This window comes from Solanum verrucosum, unplaced genomic scaffold (genome assembly GCF_900185275.1).
Source record: "Solanum verrucosum unplaced genomic scaffold, falcon-dt-bn FXZP01000128.1, whole genome shotgun sequence".
In the NCBI taxonomy this organism is placed as follows: domain Eukaryota; kingdom Viridiplantae; phylum Streptophyta; class Magnoliopsida; order Solanales; family Solanaceae; genus Solanum; species Solanum verrucosum.
Window position 1 is genome coordinate 868,783 of NW_026020327.1, and position 15,955 is coordinate 884,737.

Consider the following 15,955-nt stretch of genomic DNA (forward strand, 5'->3'; position numbering starts at 1 on the left):
CAAATAGCATTCGATAAACTTAGTTTCATCCTTATTCAGAGATTTGATTTGGGCTTGAGCCCAGAGGCGTATCCAGAAGGGGGTCACCGGGTTCACGTGAACCCATGTTCCCCTCCTGAAATCATATATAATAGTGTTATATATATTTTAAATATTTAAATATAGATATGTGAACCCACACTTGAAGTATTATACCGTGTGATTATGTTGGGTGCACCTCTCTAAGTGAGGTTAGAAATTTGAATCTTTTAGTTATCTTGTTTTATTTTCCTTTTTAAAATTGGGTAATGTCTCTCTAAGTGGTTTGGATAGGTCAAAATAACTTTGGACCTATAATTCTAAAATTTTAATTATTTTAATGATAAGAACCTAAATGTTAAACCGATCAAATTTATATCTTAGATCCACATTTTTGTAATAATGCACCCATCATCTCAAAATCCTGGATACGCCTCTGCTTGAGCCCCAAATTGCATCTCCAACCCTACACTCTATTTTACTCTCCAAATATAGAGTTTTCTGTTTTTTCAGATAACCAACTCAAATCCAATTTTCTATTTTACTCTCTAAAAAAGAACCTTTTTCTCTCTCCTCAATATTATAGTATTATTTCTATTTCATTCTTATCTTCTTATTGCATAATATGAATTCTTTGTTTCTTTTTCCCAATAATTACTTTATATAATTTTCATGTGATATAAAATTTTATTTTTTCAATATTTTTATCTAATATAAAATTATATTTTATTCTAAATTTTTAAATAACATAAATTGCAAGAAAATATTACTTATATAATATACAAATTAATGGATAAATTCAAATAAAAGTGAAATACAATACATAAACACTCAATTTTTGAAATTATTACGTTGCTCCCATAAATGCTCTATAGAATTACGGAGTTCAAAATGAACGTTTTTGTCCTTAATTTTTTAATGTCTAGCTAAACATTGTTCAAATCGGAGATTTTCATTTACCACAATTTCTATCGTTGGAGTTGGAGCCTCTACGACATCTTGAACTGGTGCATTAAGGTCACGTTCATCCTCAATTATCATGTTGTGCAGTATAATACATGTAGTCATTATATCCTGTAGCACTTCCTTTCTCCAAAAACGTGACGGTCCTGCATAATAACGACGAATGCACGTTCAACATCTTTTCGGCATGATTCTTGTTTCATCGAGAATTAATTATTATGTTATGTATTGTATTTATCTTGTATTTAAATTATTATGTTATGTATTGTATTGTTATCTTGTATTTAAATTATCATATTATGTATTGTATTTTTAAATAAAAATTTTAATCTTATCATTTTAATTTTGTGTATTCTTTATAGTGAAAATTAATAATAAAATCAAATTATATTATTGACGAAAAATAGAAAAAACTAAAATACTATTAATTCGGGATGAAAGTAGTGTATATATTAAATAATATATTTTTTTAAAATATTATATTACATTTAAAATGAATTATGAATATTAGATATTTAATTAATGATATTATATGTAAAATAATATTTTAATTAGAAAGTAATAGAAATAATAATAAAATATTCAAAAAGTGAAATAGAGAGTGTGAATAGTAGTTCTCCAAATTTGGAGAACTACTATTCACCTCTCTAAATATGAAGAATAGAGAGTGATATAGAGTTGGGTTGGAGTGTCCATTCTCTACTTTACACTCCAAATATAGAGAATGGAGAGTAAAATAGAGGTGGGTTGGAGATGGTCATATGAGATTTTCAGTGTGAATTGGCATGGTTGATATGTGTTAGATTAAAGAAAAACAAATTAGACCTAGAATGTAAAAATAAGTAGATGTTTCTAATTATAATTACTTCAAATTTATAAGGATTTTCATAGGATGTTACTTAATTACTCGTATTATTATATATTACCATCCCAATAATAATTTAGATGTGTAACTTAATTTAATTAATTAAGAAGTGTGATTACCTTGTAGAATATTAATCCCCTTTGTCCAATTACTAAATTCTTCCTAACTGCGAGTTAACAAGACTGCAAGCAAGGAAAATATTTATTCGTATTCAATGTTTGAACCAAACTATATCAACATATCATATAACAATTAAGTGACAAAACGAACCAAGAATATTTAGACCATGAACCGGAACTAGAAGAAAACTTTTTTTTTTCTCTCTCTTTATAGATAGACAGATTTTCTCAAATTCATTTTGAGGATAAATTTAGGTTTATATTCAATGACATTTGAGTGTATATAAGAATATGATTTTTGATTAGACTAATATGATCAGTCTTGTCCTTATTTTGTACATTGAAGAAAAGTTTTGAAGTCTTTGAAAGTTTTGGGCAAAGATAATTTCCACCAAACTAGTAAAGGCAAATCTAGATTGATTCGATCAATTTTTAAAGTTCTTAGCATTGAATTCGTTTTAAAATTACGAGTTCGGACCTACCATTATTGCAATATTAATAATTTGTACACATAAATTCATATTTCGCGTCGAAAATACTTAGTTCAGATGAATCGACCCTGCAAATTAAGTTTAAGGAGTTCTAAAAAGTTAACATTTACTGGTTGAATGTTAAATTATGTGTTAAAATTTTAAGTAAATTAACAGTTTGTATTTCTTATTAGCAACCAAGAAAAATAAAAAAATATTGAGCAAGCACCTTATTGCCCAATTACACCTATATCTTGATCAAGAAGAGCACTTAATCATGCGCGAAGGAAAGAGGCTTCACCACTTGAGTCGTATAGAGAGAGAGCTCGTGCAGTTTTTTTTTTATTTTTTATGATGGAGTCATAACTTATCTAAATTGATAGTCAATACGGGGCCTCAAGTCTCAACACTTATCAATACATGGTGCTCTTCAACTCATCGTTACTCTAGATGGTGAAGATGTTATCAACTGTGTCTATGTCATGTTTATTTGAGATTTCATAGTAAACTCGATCCAAGTAATATGAGTTTTAATTACTAGGAAAGAAAAGAAAATTTAATATTGATTTACCAGACTAATCCAATAGATTAATCCAACAAAAAAAACATAATTAAAAGTGATAATTACCTCTCCAATTGTCTAATCCAAAACCCCATGAATCTTATTTTCAACAAAGATTTTGAAATAGTGTTATATTCTATCAAAGTTAAAAAGTATTATTTGTGGCTATATTGTGATTACACTATTTTAGGTAACATAAACAGTTTCTTATGATTCCTCTTTTCCTTTTTTTTTTCCTTTCTGAAACATAAATAGGTTTGAAAAAATAATAGTGAGCCAAAAAGCATTATGAAAATGACTTATACATGATAATACAAGCATCACTTCTTTGGAGGAGAAATTTGTGTGTTAATTTGTAGAATTTGTTGTCAAATCTACCAAAAAAAAAAGGAAGAAAAGGAATTTTATTCAAAGATTAAATGTCTTGTTGATAGCAAGTTTTTGTTCTTGAAATTCTAAGGAACATGATTCTTCAATAGTAGTTACCTAATATTTGAGAATTTTTTTTTTTTTTGCCAAACTTATATTTGAAGTGGTGTTCGATACCTACTTTGACACTCGACTAATTCAAATTAATGCTGAGAAATTCCACTTTGGGAGAGTAAAGAACTTTTCTATCAAAGGCGACTCTAATCCACTTCGATTCTTACTAATACACGCATTAACTTATCTACTATTGTCTTCATATAATATAAAAATGAAAAAAGATTAAAAAATGCCCTTTACATATTAGAAATGGTTCGGAAATTCCCTCCTTCCACCTTTTGGATGAATATGAAAAAATCACATATTATTTTCGTTGTGCTGAAATTTGATCGCACTGGATGTTTCTGGCAAGAACAATCAAAACTCGTGAACCTTAGGTTAATAGCTCAATGCTCTATCAACTGAGCTATTTACAAACGAAACGATGTACGTAGTAAATAAGGATTGATACTGAAAAGAGACCGATTCCCCTACTTCTCATCACACTTATGGAGCGCTGCTTTGTATGAGGCTCGTAAGAACTTAATGGCTAAGCTCGAAAACTATAGGCAAACACACGAGCAGTAAAGTTCTGAGCTCATAACAAGCTGAACGGGCTCGTATAGTTACAAACTTGTCAACTAAGCAATAACCATTGATTGAATCCCAGAGCTATTGCATTATTCAATAGTTAAAAGTTATCATACAGTCTCAAATCCAGCAAGTTCAATCAAAACATGATAGACAGACAGTTTTCTTAACCTATAACACAGTTAGCCCCTCATTAGATATAGGGGAGTATTTGCCATATGGTTGAGTCATCAAGCATTTCGTCGATAAAGATGATTAGATTATGATTAATTTAAGCAGCTGCTTGAGGCATTTCAGATTCCTGCTGTTGTTTCCACTGCTCTGGAGTGAGCGCTTTTGTAATAGAGAGAGCGTGGATTTCCTTCATCTCCTCGGCCAGTGCACCATTAACCATTCTGTGCCTCTCAAGCAATCTTTTGCCTTCAAATTGTTCTGTCGCGATGACTATCGAGAATTTTGCACCACATCTGAGAAAGAACAAGTCCAACGTAAGAAAAGAGATCCTAAAAGAATGGAACTTCAACTCCATGCATAAGAACTTACCCCCCAGACATATCAATCACTTCCTGCAAAAAAAATAAAGGATCAAAAGAAATTGTTAGGTACTTTTACTATGCAAACATAATGGAATAAATAAAATATGAAGGTTTTTCAGTGTTTGGTAGAAAAATTAGAACATAATAAGTAATGGAGTAGTGCTTTTGACTCTCCAATGATTGCCAAGATGGTGCATGAAATGATCAAAGAGGAATTAATCAACACACTCATTTGACCTGTGGAATTTTAAAAGCAAAGCACTAATGCTGGTGACATTTTTGATCCAAGTGATGGCCTTGAAATGCATAAGTTGGGTTAGAAGCAACTTTGCCTTCCAATGTGCATGATTTAAACCCTACCTCAGATGTGTGTTGTTTTTTATGAGTGCACAAATCTACCCTTATCCCAAAAAAAGTGTGCACACCTAAATCAAACCCAGGAACTACCACATCCAACGTTATCTTCAATTAAACATAGACTAGGAAACTTCACTGGCTTTCCAGGATTATCATAGAACTCCAAGTATCTCAACCCTCAAGAATAGGAGGTACAACCAAGAACATCAAATATGCGAGCCAAAACGTACAGATAAAAATATATAAGCAAATGATGAAAAGCATTCCTATTCGGTTAATAAATAACTATCATAGAGGATAATAGACAATTAACTATAGCATGCCCACAAACTGCTGAGGTGACTAAACAAATTAGCGGCTTTTATACATCAAAGTTTACATATTATTTATCCCATATGAAGATCCTGTGCTCCAATATACATATGATCAGTGTCTGCTGGTTATGTGAAACAGGATATCAACTTCAAGGATGTTTTGCCTCATTAGCCCACATTCAGTGCTTATTTCTTAGTTATGCTCCCCGCAAACTCCTACGGTCATACCTCTCTTAAACCTGACATAAATACTGGTTCTTTGCTTTCCTTCTCGTTATTCTTTTCCAATTGAGAAAGTGTAGTTAAAAGATAATGCCTCAAATTGAGTAATGCTTGAAGCTTTTATTTATATAGCACCTTTATGTTTAGAGATTGACATACACTTAATTAGATACAAAAAGAAGATCTGCAACCTACATGACAGGCGTCTCTCTTATTGACACAAAATAAAGGTAGTTCATATATGTATTCCAATAAAAGAAAAGCTCTAAGGTTCCTCAATGCTTTAAGGTTCTTCCACCTAGCCCTTAATGTACCTGAAATCTTAGTATGGCGTCTCTTATTGACATAAATAATAGGTAGCTCATATATATATTCCAGGAAAAGAGCAACTATCTCAGGTACCACAATGCTTTAAGGGGTCGTTTGGATTAGAAGCAATTTATACGGGAATTAGAAATGCATGGATGGCAATGTAGATATTGTAATGTAGGGATTGAAATGCAAGGTTAAGGTTATAATACAACAATTGTAGTGGAAGGATTATTTATTCAATGGATGTTTGATTTGTTATACTAAAGTGCATATTTAAAAATATTTTTTTTATTCTTTTGACAAAATAAATATTGGATACCACATATTTTGTTATTTTTGTCATCGTATAATTTTACTCCATGTTAGACTAATCCCCACATTCTTATTGCACATTTTATCTTGCAGAAAATAATATATAGATACCCGCAACTTATGAGGAAATCAGTTATGCGACAAGAGAAGTGGAAACAAAAATTGTACTATAAATATCCTAAATTTTATGTGGAAACAAAAAGTGAAACCAAACATTATATTAACACTAAGGGGTCGTTTGGTAGAGTGTATTGGAGAAAATAATGCTTGCTTTAGTGTGATGTATTACTAGTACCTTGTTTGGTACACTTTTCTAACCTATGCATAACTAATGCTTGTATTAGTAATACACTCTATTGTGTATTGAAGAGTGTATTACTAATACCATCTATTTCTATGCATTAGTAATGCAATGGGTTCTAATGCATGCATTAACATTATTAAAGACACAATTGCCCTCAAAAACTTTTTTTACATCCTCTCCACTATATTTGTGGAGGTATTTTTGTAAACAATATTTTTTCTAAGAAAATTATGTAATGCATAATATGTTTAGTACACCAAACCAAACATTGCATAAAAAAAACCTCATCATATCTAACGTAAGCATAACTAATACAAGCATTACTAATACACTATATTTTGCATTATTCTTATACACTACCAAACGACCCCTAAGTTGATGTGGAGATCACTTTCTCCACTACTCCCAACCAAACATCACCTAAGTTCCTTCCCCCAACCATTGATGTACCTGAAATCTTGCTATGATGGTATATGCTCTTGAGATAAGGACTTATTAGAGCACCTTTTTAGAAAACACTTCAACAAGTTTAGCTCCTTTTTTAGAAAATCATTTAAGATGTTAAATGTTCTAACCCTGTTTGTTTCCAAGACTGGCAATTTATGGCTAGTGATCAAAATCAAGGAAAAAGGTTCAACTTTATCACTGAATATTCGGTTTGTCTTACATTTGCCTGCGGTTACTTCCCTTTCCGGTTCATGAAAGCCCCGAATTGCTAATTCCGTCCCATATTTTTCCCTCCCTCTAACGGATGTCCAGCATGGCTCTATCATTTTTCACGATAGAGCCAGTCAGCCAGGTAAACCAAATATACCCAGAACAATTGAAGAAGTCAAATATACCCTGAACAATTGATAAGGTCAAATATACCCTACGTGGCTAGACCAACTCTTTCAAGGTGGAGGGGCACATTTCAGACGAAAGATAATGGTGGGGGCTCCTTTGACCGGAAGGGTAAATAGAGGAAGGATATAATATAAATAAAAGTATTGGGTATATTTGGACCTTTTCCCATCAGGAAATGCTAAAAAATGAACTATATCTCACTCGCCTTTCCCTCACTTCAAACAGATGTACTATGGAATGTACCATTTTCACCTTCTTGCGCAAACGGCCTACTTGGTTGAGCTACTTGCTTAGACAACGTACTTGTTTGGACGTCCTACTTGGTTGAGTTGCTTATTTGACATCCTAGTTACTTGAGCTACTTGAAACAAGGGAGACTCACATGCTTAAGGAAAATTTATGACCTACTAGTCTAAGCAAGTAACTAGTAGGTAGGGGTGCGCATCGGTCGGTTCGGTTCGGTTTTAGGTGTTATTGGTTCGGTTTATCGGTTTTCGGTTTGTAAATACTTCAAACCGATAACCAAACCAATAACATATTTCTTATCGGTTTTTGGTTAATCGGTTTATGGTACTTAACGGTTCGGTTTTCGGTTTAACCAATAAGAAAATACTCATATATATTATATACACGATAAGAAAATTTTCAAATAAACCATATGATTTTTCTAGCATTTAGCATGAAAGTAATAATCATAAAAGTAACAATCATTTTTCTTGCAAGTTTAGACATTAGACACATTCAAAGGAAAAAGTGTGAAAGTAACAATCGTTTAACCATTAACAAAAAGTGTGAAAGTAACAATCGTTTAACCATTAACAATAAGACTAGTAAATATAGCATAGTCTTATTGGGTTATCGGTTTAACCATTAACAAAAATTATAAAACCGAAAACCGAATCAATAACCCAATAAAAAATTTTGCAAAACCGTTTAAAAATCGTTAGCCCAATAACCCAATATCAATAAACCAATAGTGTTTTTTTCGGTTCGGTTTATTGGTTAAATCGGTTTTTGCACAACCCTACTAGTAGGTGCCTACTTAAGAACAAAGGTCCAAAATGTAAATAAGTCAAGTAGTTGCATCACCTACTTAAGAAGGCAGTCTTATGGCCCAAAGATAAAGGGCCAAGAGGTGGGTTATCGTGGGTAAGCGCAAGACCCATCTACCCCAGCCCATTAAGGGCTATATAAATGTATAAGTAGCTTCATGGGTCATTTACACTTGTAATAAATCAGCTTTCATCTCTCTCCCTCTCAATCACGTAAGAAATTAAGTTGGATTTCAAAAAGTTGAATTAGTATGTACAACAATTATGAGATTGTTTAGTTGTGTCTGTTTTCTGGTTAGCGTAAGTAGGATGCACAAAAGACAAAGCTCGCCGTGGAGAATGACTATGGGAAGTGTGGGGGCATTTAAGACCACATTATCCACACTCTCCATGAGAGGCGGCTGCTTGGCTGCCCAAGTCCTATAACTTCCTTCACTTATTCCCTTTGAAAAACTTTCCAATCTACTTGAAGTCAAGGAGGATAGAAGGTGATTTAGTGGACTGATTTTCTGGAATTGAAGAAAGAATTCAAGAACCCTACAAGGAATTAGGGCGGTTGTCTCACTTGAGAGAGATATGAGAGCTGGTTGTGTAATGTAAATGAAACCATAGAGTTGCTTATATGTTTATATAGCCCTTAATGGGCTGGGGCAGATGGGTCTTGGGTTTACCCTAGACAGCCCACATCTAGTCCCATATCGTTGGTCCATAAGCTTTTAAGTAAGTGATAAACCTATTGCCCTTTATTCTTAAGTAGGTGATGCATCTACTTGACTACTTTAAATTTTGGCCTCTTTGTTCTTAAGAGGTGATGCACCTACTAGTCACTTAGACTAGTAGGTCATTAATTTTCCTTAAACACGTGGCTCGCCCTTGTTTAGCAAGTAGGATGTCAAGTAAGTAGCTCAAGTAACTAGGACATCTAAGCAAGTAGCTCAACCAAGTAGGACGTCTAAGCAAGTAGCTCAACCAACTAAAAAGTAACAACCCCATTAACTTATTTTAATAAACATGGGGCAAGTGATATATGATATTAAATAAATTTCAAACTTGACCCATGAATTATCAACAAAATATTAATAATTTAATATTAACCATCAATTGAATAACTATAGTTAACAAATAGTCCAAAATACCCATTTAGAATCAATCGGAAGAGTCATTTATGAAATAGGAAGCTCAAGTACTCAAAACGACCTAGCAGGTCGTTACATCAGAGATACCAATTTACCCACCATTCGTCCCCAAACAGTCAAAAGAAAGGTTAGGGTAAGAAAGGGCACCCGACTCGATTAAAAAATGGATATCTTTTCTGCATAGTAGCCTCAGTCTCCCAAGTGGACTCCTCAACCGGACGATTTTCCCACTAGACCTTCACAGAGGCAATCTCCCTTGACCTCAACTTGCGGACCTCTATATCTAGAATAGCTATAGGCTCTTCCTCATAAGATAGATTCTCATCAAGAAGGAACGAATCCCAGCGAATAATGTAGTTCCATCACCATGATATTTCTTCAATATAGACACATGAAACATCGGGTGTACTTTTGACAACCCCTGGAGGCAAAGCCAATTCATAAGCCATCTCTCCCATACGCTTAAGCAGTTCAAACAGCCCAATGTACCTCGGACTGAGCTTACCTCACTTACCAAACCTTTCATGGATGAAACCTTCACCAACTCTTGCTCTCCCTCCATAAATTCCATGTCCCTGACATTCCGGTCTATATACTCCTTCTGCCTGCTCTAAGTTGAATGAATTTTACCTTCTAATGATTCCCTCAAAAGATCAGTACCCCAAGGTCTCACCTCAAATGCATCAAACCAACCAATTGAAGACCTACACATCCTCCCATACAATGCCTCAAGTGGGGTCATCTCAATACTCGAATGATATCTATTGTAGTATGTAAACTCAACTAACAACAAAAACTATTCCTAATAGCCACCCCAAAATTAATCGTACACACGTCTACAACATGTTCTCAAAGACCTTGACACAATCATCATGACAAATCTTTTCTCACATAACCATGATAAAATCCTAAATCATACTGGCTACAATCAGAAGTGAACCTGAATCAACCACCACACACTCATAATACATAAACCATCATATATCTTATCAATATTTCCATTCTCACAACATAAACTTTCCACGAGCTTAAGTTATAAAAATTTGATCTTTAGACATCAGGTATTCATCAAGGGAGAATCAGACTTATTTAACCCAAAGTAGGAAATGATCAGGTGACCACCCATCGAGCGATACACCCGAGTATACAAAACCTCTAACAACATTGTCGAAATGTTAGATTAGTAGTTGTGATTGTAGATAACCCTTAAGAATGGTAGAACTAGACATAATGGTCCCTCAAAGTTCGGGATATATACTTCTCCATGAAGAAGCTAGAAAATGTTGCCCAAATCATAGGTAGCGCCTTTATTGGTCGGCACTTAGCATGAGACCGCCACCACATTTTGGCTTCTCCCTAAATTGGTATGTCACGAACTCAACACCAAACCTCTCCCCACTATATTCATCTTATGAAGTAGCTCATGACAACCAACAAAGAAATCATAAACATCTTCATAGTAATATATATATATATATATATTGAGTTGAAACTGTGTTGGTTACTTCACATGGGTTTTTCGTATTGTTATGAAATTGTTTGACACCAATGGCCTTGTGGAGACAAATATTAGTGGATGGCTAATGGCACATCAATTAGTCGATTGGTGGTGTAATGATTACTAACGAATTGAGGGTTGCAATTGGGTCCACAGTTGTTGCCACTGGTTCATAACCAGTGGCTTCAATTTTAAACATCATTATTTTATTATCATATTATGAAGTAAGTTGTAATATATTGAGATAGGTAATTAAATGTTAGGTGTAATTTATTATACGAATACCATTAAATTTATGATATTAAAGGAATTGAGACTTAACCCTAGGCTTGAAAAACTAGGAACATATGAGACTTGATATATTAGTATTTAGTTGGTATCAAAATTTAGGAATTTGGATATAGTAATATGGGTGTCTACAAACTCGATTGCGAATTTGTATATTTGATAAATTGAAAACGTACTGAGGCATTGAGGAAAGGAAAAGCATTAGGGAATTAGCTTGCTTTATTTCGATTATTCGATGGAGGTAAGTTATGATTTATTATATGTGATAGAGAGACTCTTAATAGTGAATGATAGTCATTGAGTAATTCTGTGAAATTTTCTGTGTACTTAATTGTTGTGGTTTGGATGATTCATGTGTTGTTGTGATTGGTGTGTAATACCAAGACCGTGAAATCCATAATCTTGAATTTGTTCTATCACGGTGATGTCTTGAATAAAGAAGGTGTAATGAAATATTGTTAAGTGGAAAGAATGATGAATTAACTATATTGTTAGATCTGGTGCCACTAGCCGACACGATATTATTGGATCGGATGTCACATTCCGACATGATATTATTGGATCAGGTGTCACATTCTGACACGGTAACATTAAAGGAAGACATATTAAATTAACTTAAGTACTCAATCTCAAAGAATCAATTTCCCAAAAGAGCGTGGTGTGGAGGCATGAGTCCTCATGAGTGTTCTTATATTGTGATTAATTGCGTATTTGCTTCATTATTATTGTCACTGGTTCATGTTGTTTGTGTTTGCCACCTACTAAGTGTTATAGTTCATTTCATATTATTACTTTATTCATATTGATTCCTATTTTGAGAAAGTCGATGCTATCTACTCAGTACATATTGCCTTGTACTGATCCCTACTTGTATTTTGTTCTTCGTTTTCCCTTTGTGGAGTGCAACGAGTGTACTGCCCTCAGCTCTAGCCAGTCTCCAACACATCAAATTCTAGGGTGAGCTACTCCTTCTAGCTCGTGTTGGATTCTCTTGATCATGACATGATGTCCTCAGTTTTCACACAAACTATTTTATTCATTTATTATGGTTTCTTTGATACTTCCACACTTAGTATTTGGAGATTAAATGTCCTTTATATGATGACTTTCAGGTTTTGAGAACGATATGTAATAGACTCTAGAGGATTTTTATTTCTTACTTTAATAAGGTTTGAATTTTTGCATTATTGTCGTAGTGCATAAGTAGGTGAAGCACATAGCTCAAGCAAATAAACCTATGAAGTTGCGTATACATTTATATAGTCTTTAATGGACATGAGAAGATGGGTCTTGGGCTGACCCAAGATAGCCCACCTTTTGGTCCTTATCTTTGGGCCATAAGCCTTTAAGTAGGTGATAGACCTACTTTCTAATCTTTGGCCCTTGATTCTTAGGTAAGTGATGCACCTACTTGACTTCTTTAAATTTTCGCCCTTTGTTCTTAAGGAGGTACCTACTATTTGCTTACTTAGACTAGTAAATCATTAATTTTTCTTAAGCACTTGGGTCGCCCTAGTTAAGCAAGTAGCTCACGCATGTAGGACGTCCAAACAATTAGTTCAACTAAGTAAGATGTCAACTAGCTCAACCAAGTAGCACGTCCAAGCAAGTAGCTCAACCTAGTAGGACGTCTAAACAAGTAGGTGAAACACATAAGTGAAGCACATAACTCAAAGCAAGTAGGTAAAGCATATAGGTAACTCACTTTGTTCCATATTCATTTTCATTTCCAAATCTTATTTCCTTCAACTATTACTTAAACACATTTGTCCACTAGGATACTTAAACTTTATTCTAGAATATAGCCTCATTTCCCAATTTAAATAAGTTCATCGACGACAACTTAGGCATATAGATGTTGCAAATTGGAACTGTGATTTACATGAGACAAAATACATTAGTGGCTATGTGTTCACCCTTGGTAGGCGTGCAAAATCGTAGAAATCAACTAAGCAAGCAATCATTGCTAGATCGACTATGGAATCAAAGTTTGTAGCTTTGCAGTTAGTTGGTTCTGAAGCTGTGGGGCTAAGAAATTTGCTAGTTAATATCCTTTTAATAAAGGACATGTTGTCTCTTGTGTCTATTCATAATAATTGTCCAACCGAAATTGCTACGGTAAAGAATAAATTTTATAATTGTAAGAGTAGACACATGAAATTGAGACATGATGCCGTTAAGCAGCTTGAGAGACGAAATAATTTTAATTGATTATGTGAAGTCAGAAGTGAATTTGACCGATCCTCTGACTAAACTTGTGGGAAGAAAATTAATTCTACAAACCTCAAAAGAGTTCGAGTTAAGGTTGATATGATTGTCAATAAAGATAGCAAACCAACCTATGTGATTGGAGATTCCATGTAGTAGATTCATATGGTAACAACAAGTCAATATTGACTCTACGCACAAAAAGAGAGTGTTGAATTGATACTAATTGTGAGGATGAGTTATAAACTTGTAATGAATTCATAGTCCTTAAGAATGGTGTATTTAAGGCAGTATACAATTGATGAATTCACCTATATGAGAAGTGGACTGGGGCAGCTCTTATGAGATTTTGGCCAAGTCTCTAGAGCTATCATGAATAATTAGGCACCCGCATGGCCTATTGGCACAAAACCATACTGAACAGCAAATTACGGAGATCGAAATGTAACTAATAAATTCTCTAACATACAATAAGAACTATTGGTTCATATAGTTAGCAAGATACCTGGTCAAAACCATAGTTAAACAAATTTGTGAAGCAATGAGTAAACAATGAGACATATAAAATGTGTTAGACTAACATTTATACTCCAACTCAGATGCAAAACCAAGAGTGTAAAAATTGTGACAATCTCTTAGTGCCTCTCGATTTTGTCAGTTCGGTTGGGTAGGGTGTGGAGAGTGTGTGGAATGAGGGGTCTTAACTGCCCCCACACTTCCCATAGCCATTTTATACGGCGAGCTATGTCCTTTGCACATACTAGTTACTACTTATGCTAACCAGAAAACAAACTCAGCTAAACGACCTCAGAGTTGTTTTACATAATTCAACTTTTTGAAATCCAACTCCATGCCTAATTCCTCACCTCACTCTTACACACTTCCCTTGCAGATTGTCATCTGTTGTGCTTTTGCTTCCCTGGTTTTTAAGCAATAAAACTCTTCGAAAATCCACCAAATACCAACTGATTGAAATTGACACCTTTAAGCACATACCAGAGAAGAGAATACTAATGTACATGTTTGACAGATATTTAGCCTAAAACATCTTAGTCTCAAGCTTCCACATCAACCATTCAGCTGAGACTTCTCTATTTCTAGGTTTGGAAAAGTACCAAATCCAACAAATATCAACTTCATAGTGCAAAACCCCAATCAAGGCAGATGAAAAGTTAGAATTTAAATTAAAATCTAAAACTGAAAAAGATGTATTTTTTGACCTATTTATCCATAATCTTCTTTCAACTTTTCACAACCAAAATTTCTACATGGAACTCCCAAATCATGATAAACCCCAAGTTCCTGTTTAGTTGAGATTTCCTATCAAAACTAGTATGAACTCAACAAATTAAACGAACACACACATATATATAGGGGAGAATTTACCAGATGAGAAGGGTTGAGCTTTGCCGTCAATGAAGATTCTACTTGCTCCTTCGTCACCCCCATGATCTCTCTAACCCTTGCACCGCCCTTCTTTGTTACTAGTACTTTGTATTACAGAAGGAATTTGGAGCAAAATAGCCGAAATATTCTCTTTTATACTTTTATTCTCCCGTAAGGATAATAATCTGACATAATATGTAGAATGTAGAGTTAACTTTACTTTAGGTTTGTTTAGGGATATTAGTTTGTGGGGGACTTATTTATCACTATATTTGTATTATAATATTGAGTTGAATTATTTTACATGTATTTATATTTATATATATAATATGACGAAATAACTAATTTTAGAAAATATAACTTAATATATCCCATCATTCATGTCAAACAACCCTTAAGCCTTTAAGATGATTAAAACTTAAAAGGGAGTATTTTTCGTCTCGATAAAAAATTTAAAGGTGAGTATTTTATCTTAATAAAATATTTAATAAATTTTAGAGGTTAATGTGATAAGAAATTGTTGAAATGAAGTGGACTTTCGAATATAAAAATTGTGAAATTTAAAAAATATTTTTATTTTATTTTCAAGTTAGAAATAATATTTGAAAATTAAAAATTGTATCTGAACATGAACATACATAAATTAGAATGGTAGTCTTTAAGAGTGATTTGAAGTGAAAAGTGTGAAAACAATTTTGAATTTCAAATGTTGAAATTCAAAAAAAAATACATCAATTTATGTTCAAACAGTTTTCCATAATGAATAGTGGAAATTACCCACGACAAAACAAATAATTTATAACAATAACAAGAACAATTACATGCTCAATGAAATTTCACAAGTGAAGTCGGGAGAAGGTGTTGAAGGCACGTTATTAGGAGAGAAAGTAGATAGTGCAATGTTGTGTTGCTTAGGGTGACTGATGTTTGCAATGATACTAGTTCTATTATTGTAGTTCTTGTTTTTATTATTGTTTTTAATAATTTATCCTTGTATATTTATTTATTGTGTTTCGATTATCACATTATTTTATTGTTGTTTTGATTCCTCTCTTGTAGACTTTTCCTTGTTTGTCATATTCTCTTTATTGTCTCCTTTATATCTAAATTTATTACACTTGAACCAAGAAT

At 33.4% G+C, this 15,955-nt stretch overlaps 1 protein-coding gene across 1 annotated transcript; it reads right to left on the reverse strand.

Moving 5' to 3' along the window:
• Positions 1-4,094: 4,094 nt before the first annotated feature.
• Positions 4,095-14,962, reverse strand: LOC125835803 (protein BOLA2). The gene is made up of 3 exons (XM_049514905.1): positions 14,825-14,962; positions 4,597-4,619; positions 4,095-4,520 (listed from the first exon to the last, which is right to left on the reverse strand). The coding sequence occupies exons 1-3, from the start codon at positions 14,885-14,887 to the stop codon at positions 4,325-4,327; spliced, it is 282 nt and encodes a 93-aa protein (XP_049370862.1). The 5' UTR covers positions 14,888-14,962; the 3' UTR covers positions 4,095-4,324.
• Between the last annotated feature and the right edge of the window lie 993 nt (positions 14,963-15,955).

What these genes read in the sequence shown, in the direction of transcription:
- LOC125835803 (XM_049514905.1), bottom strand. Translation starts at nt 14,887, where the DNA reads ATGGGGGTGACGAAGGAGCAAGTAGAATCTTCATTGACGGCAAAGCTC. An exon ending in AGCTCAACCCTTCTCATCTG is followed by an intron (nt 4,620 to 14,824) that starts GTAAATTCTCCC and finishes TTTTTTTTGCAG; the next exon opens with GAAGTGATTGATATGTCTGG. An exon ending in GTGATTGATATGTCTGGGGG is followed by an intron (nt 4,521 to 4,596) that starts GTAAGTTCTTAT and finishes GTTCTTTCTCAG; the next exon opens with ATGTGGTGCAAAATTCTCGA.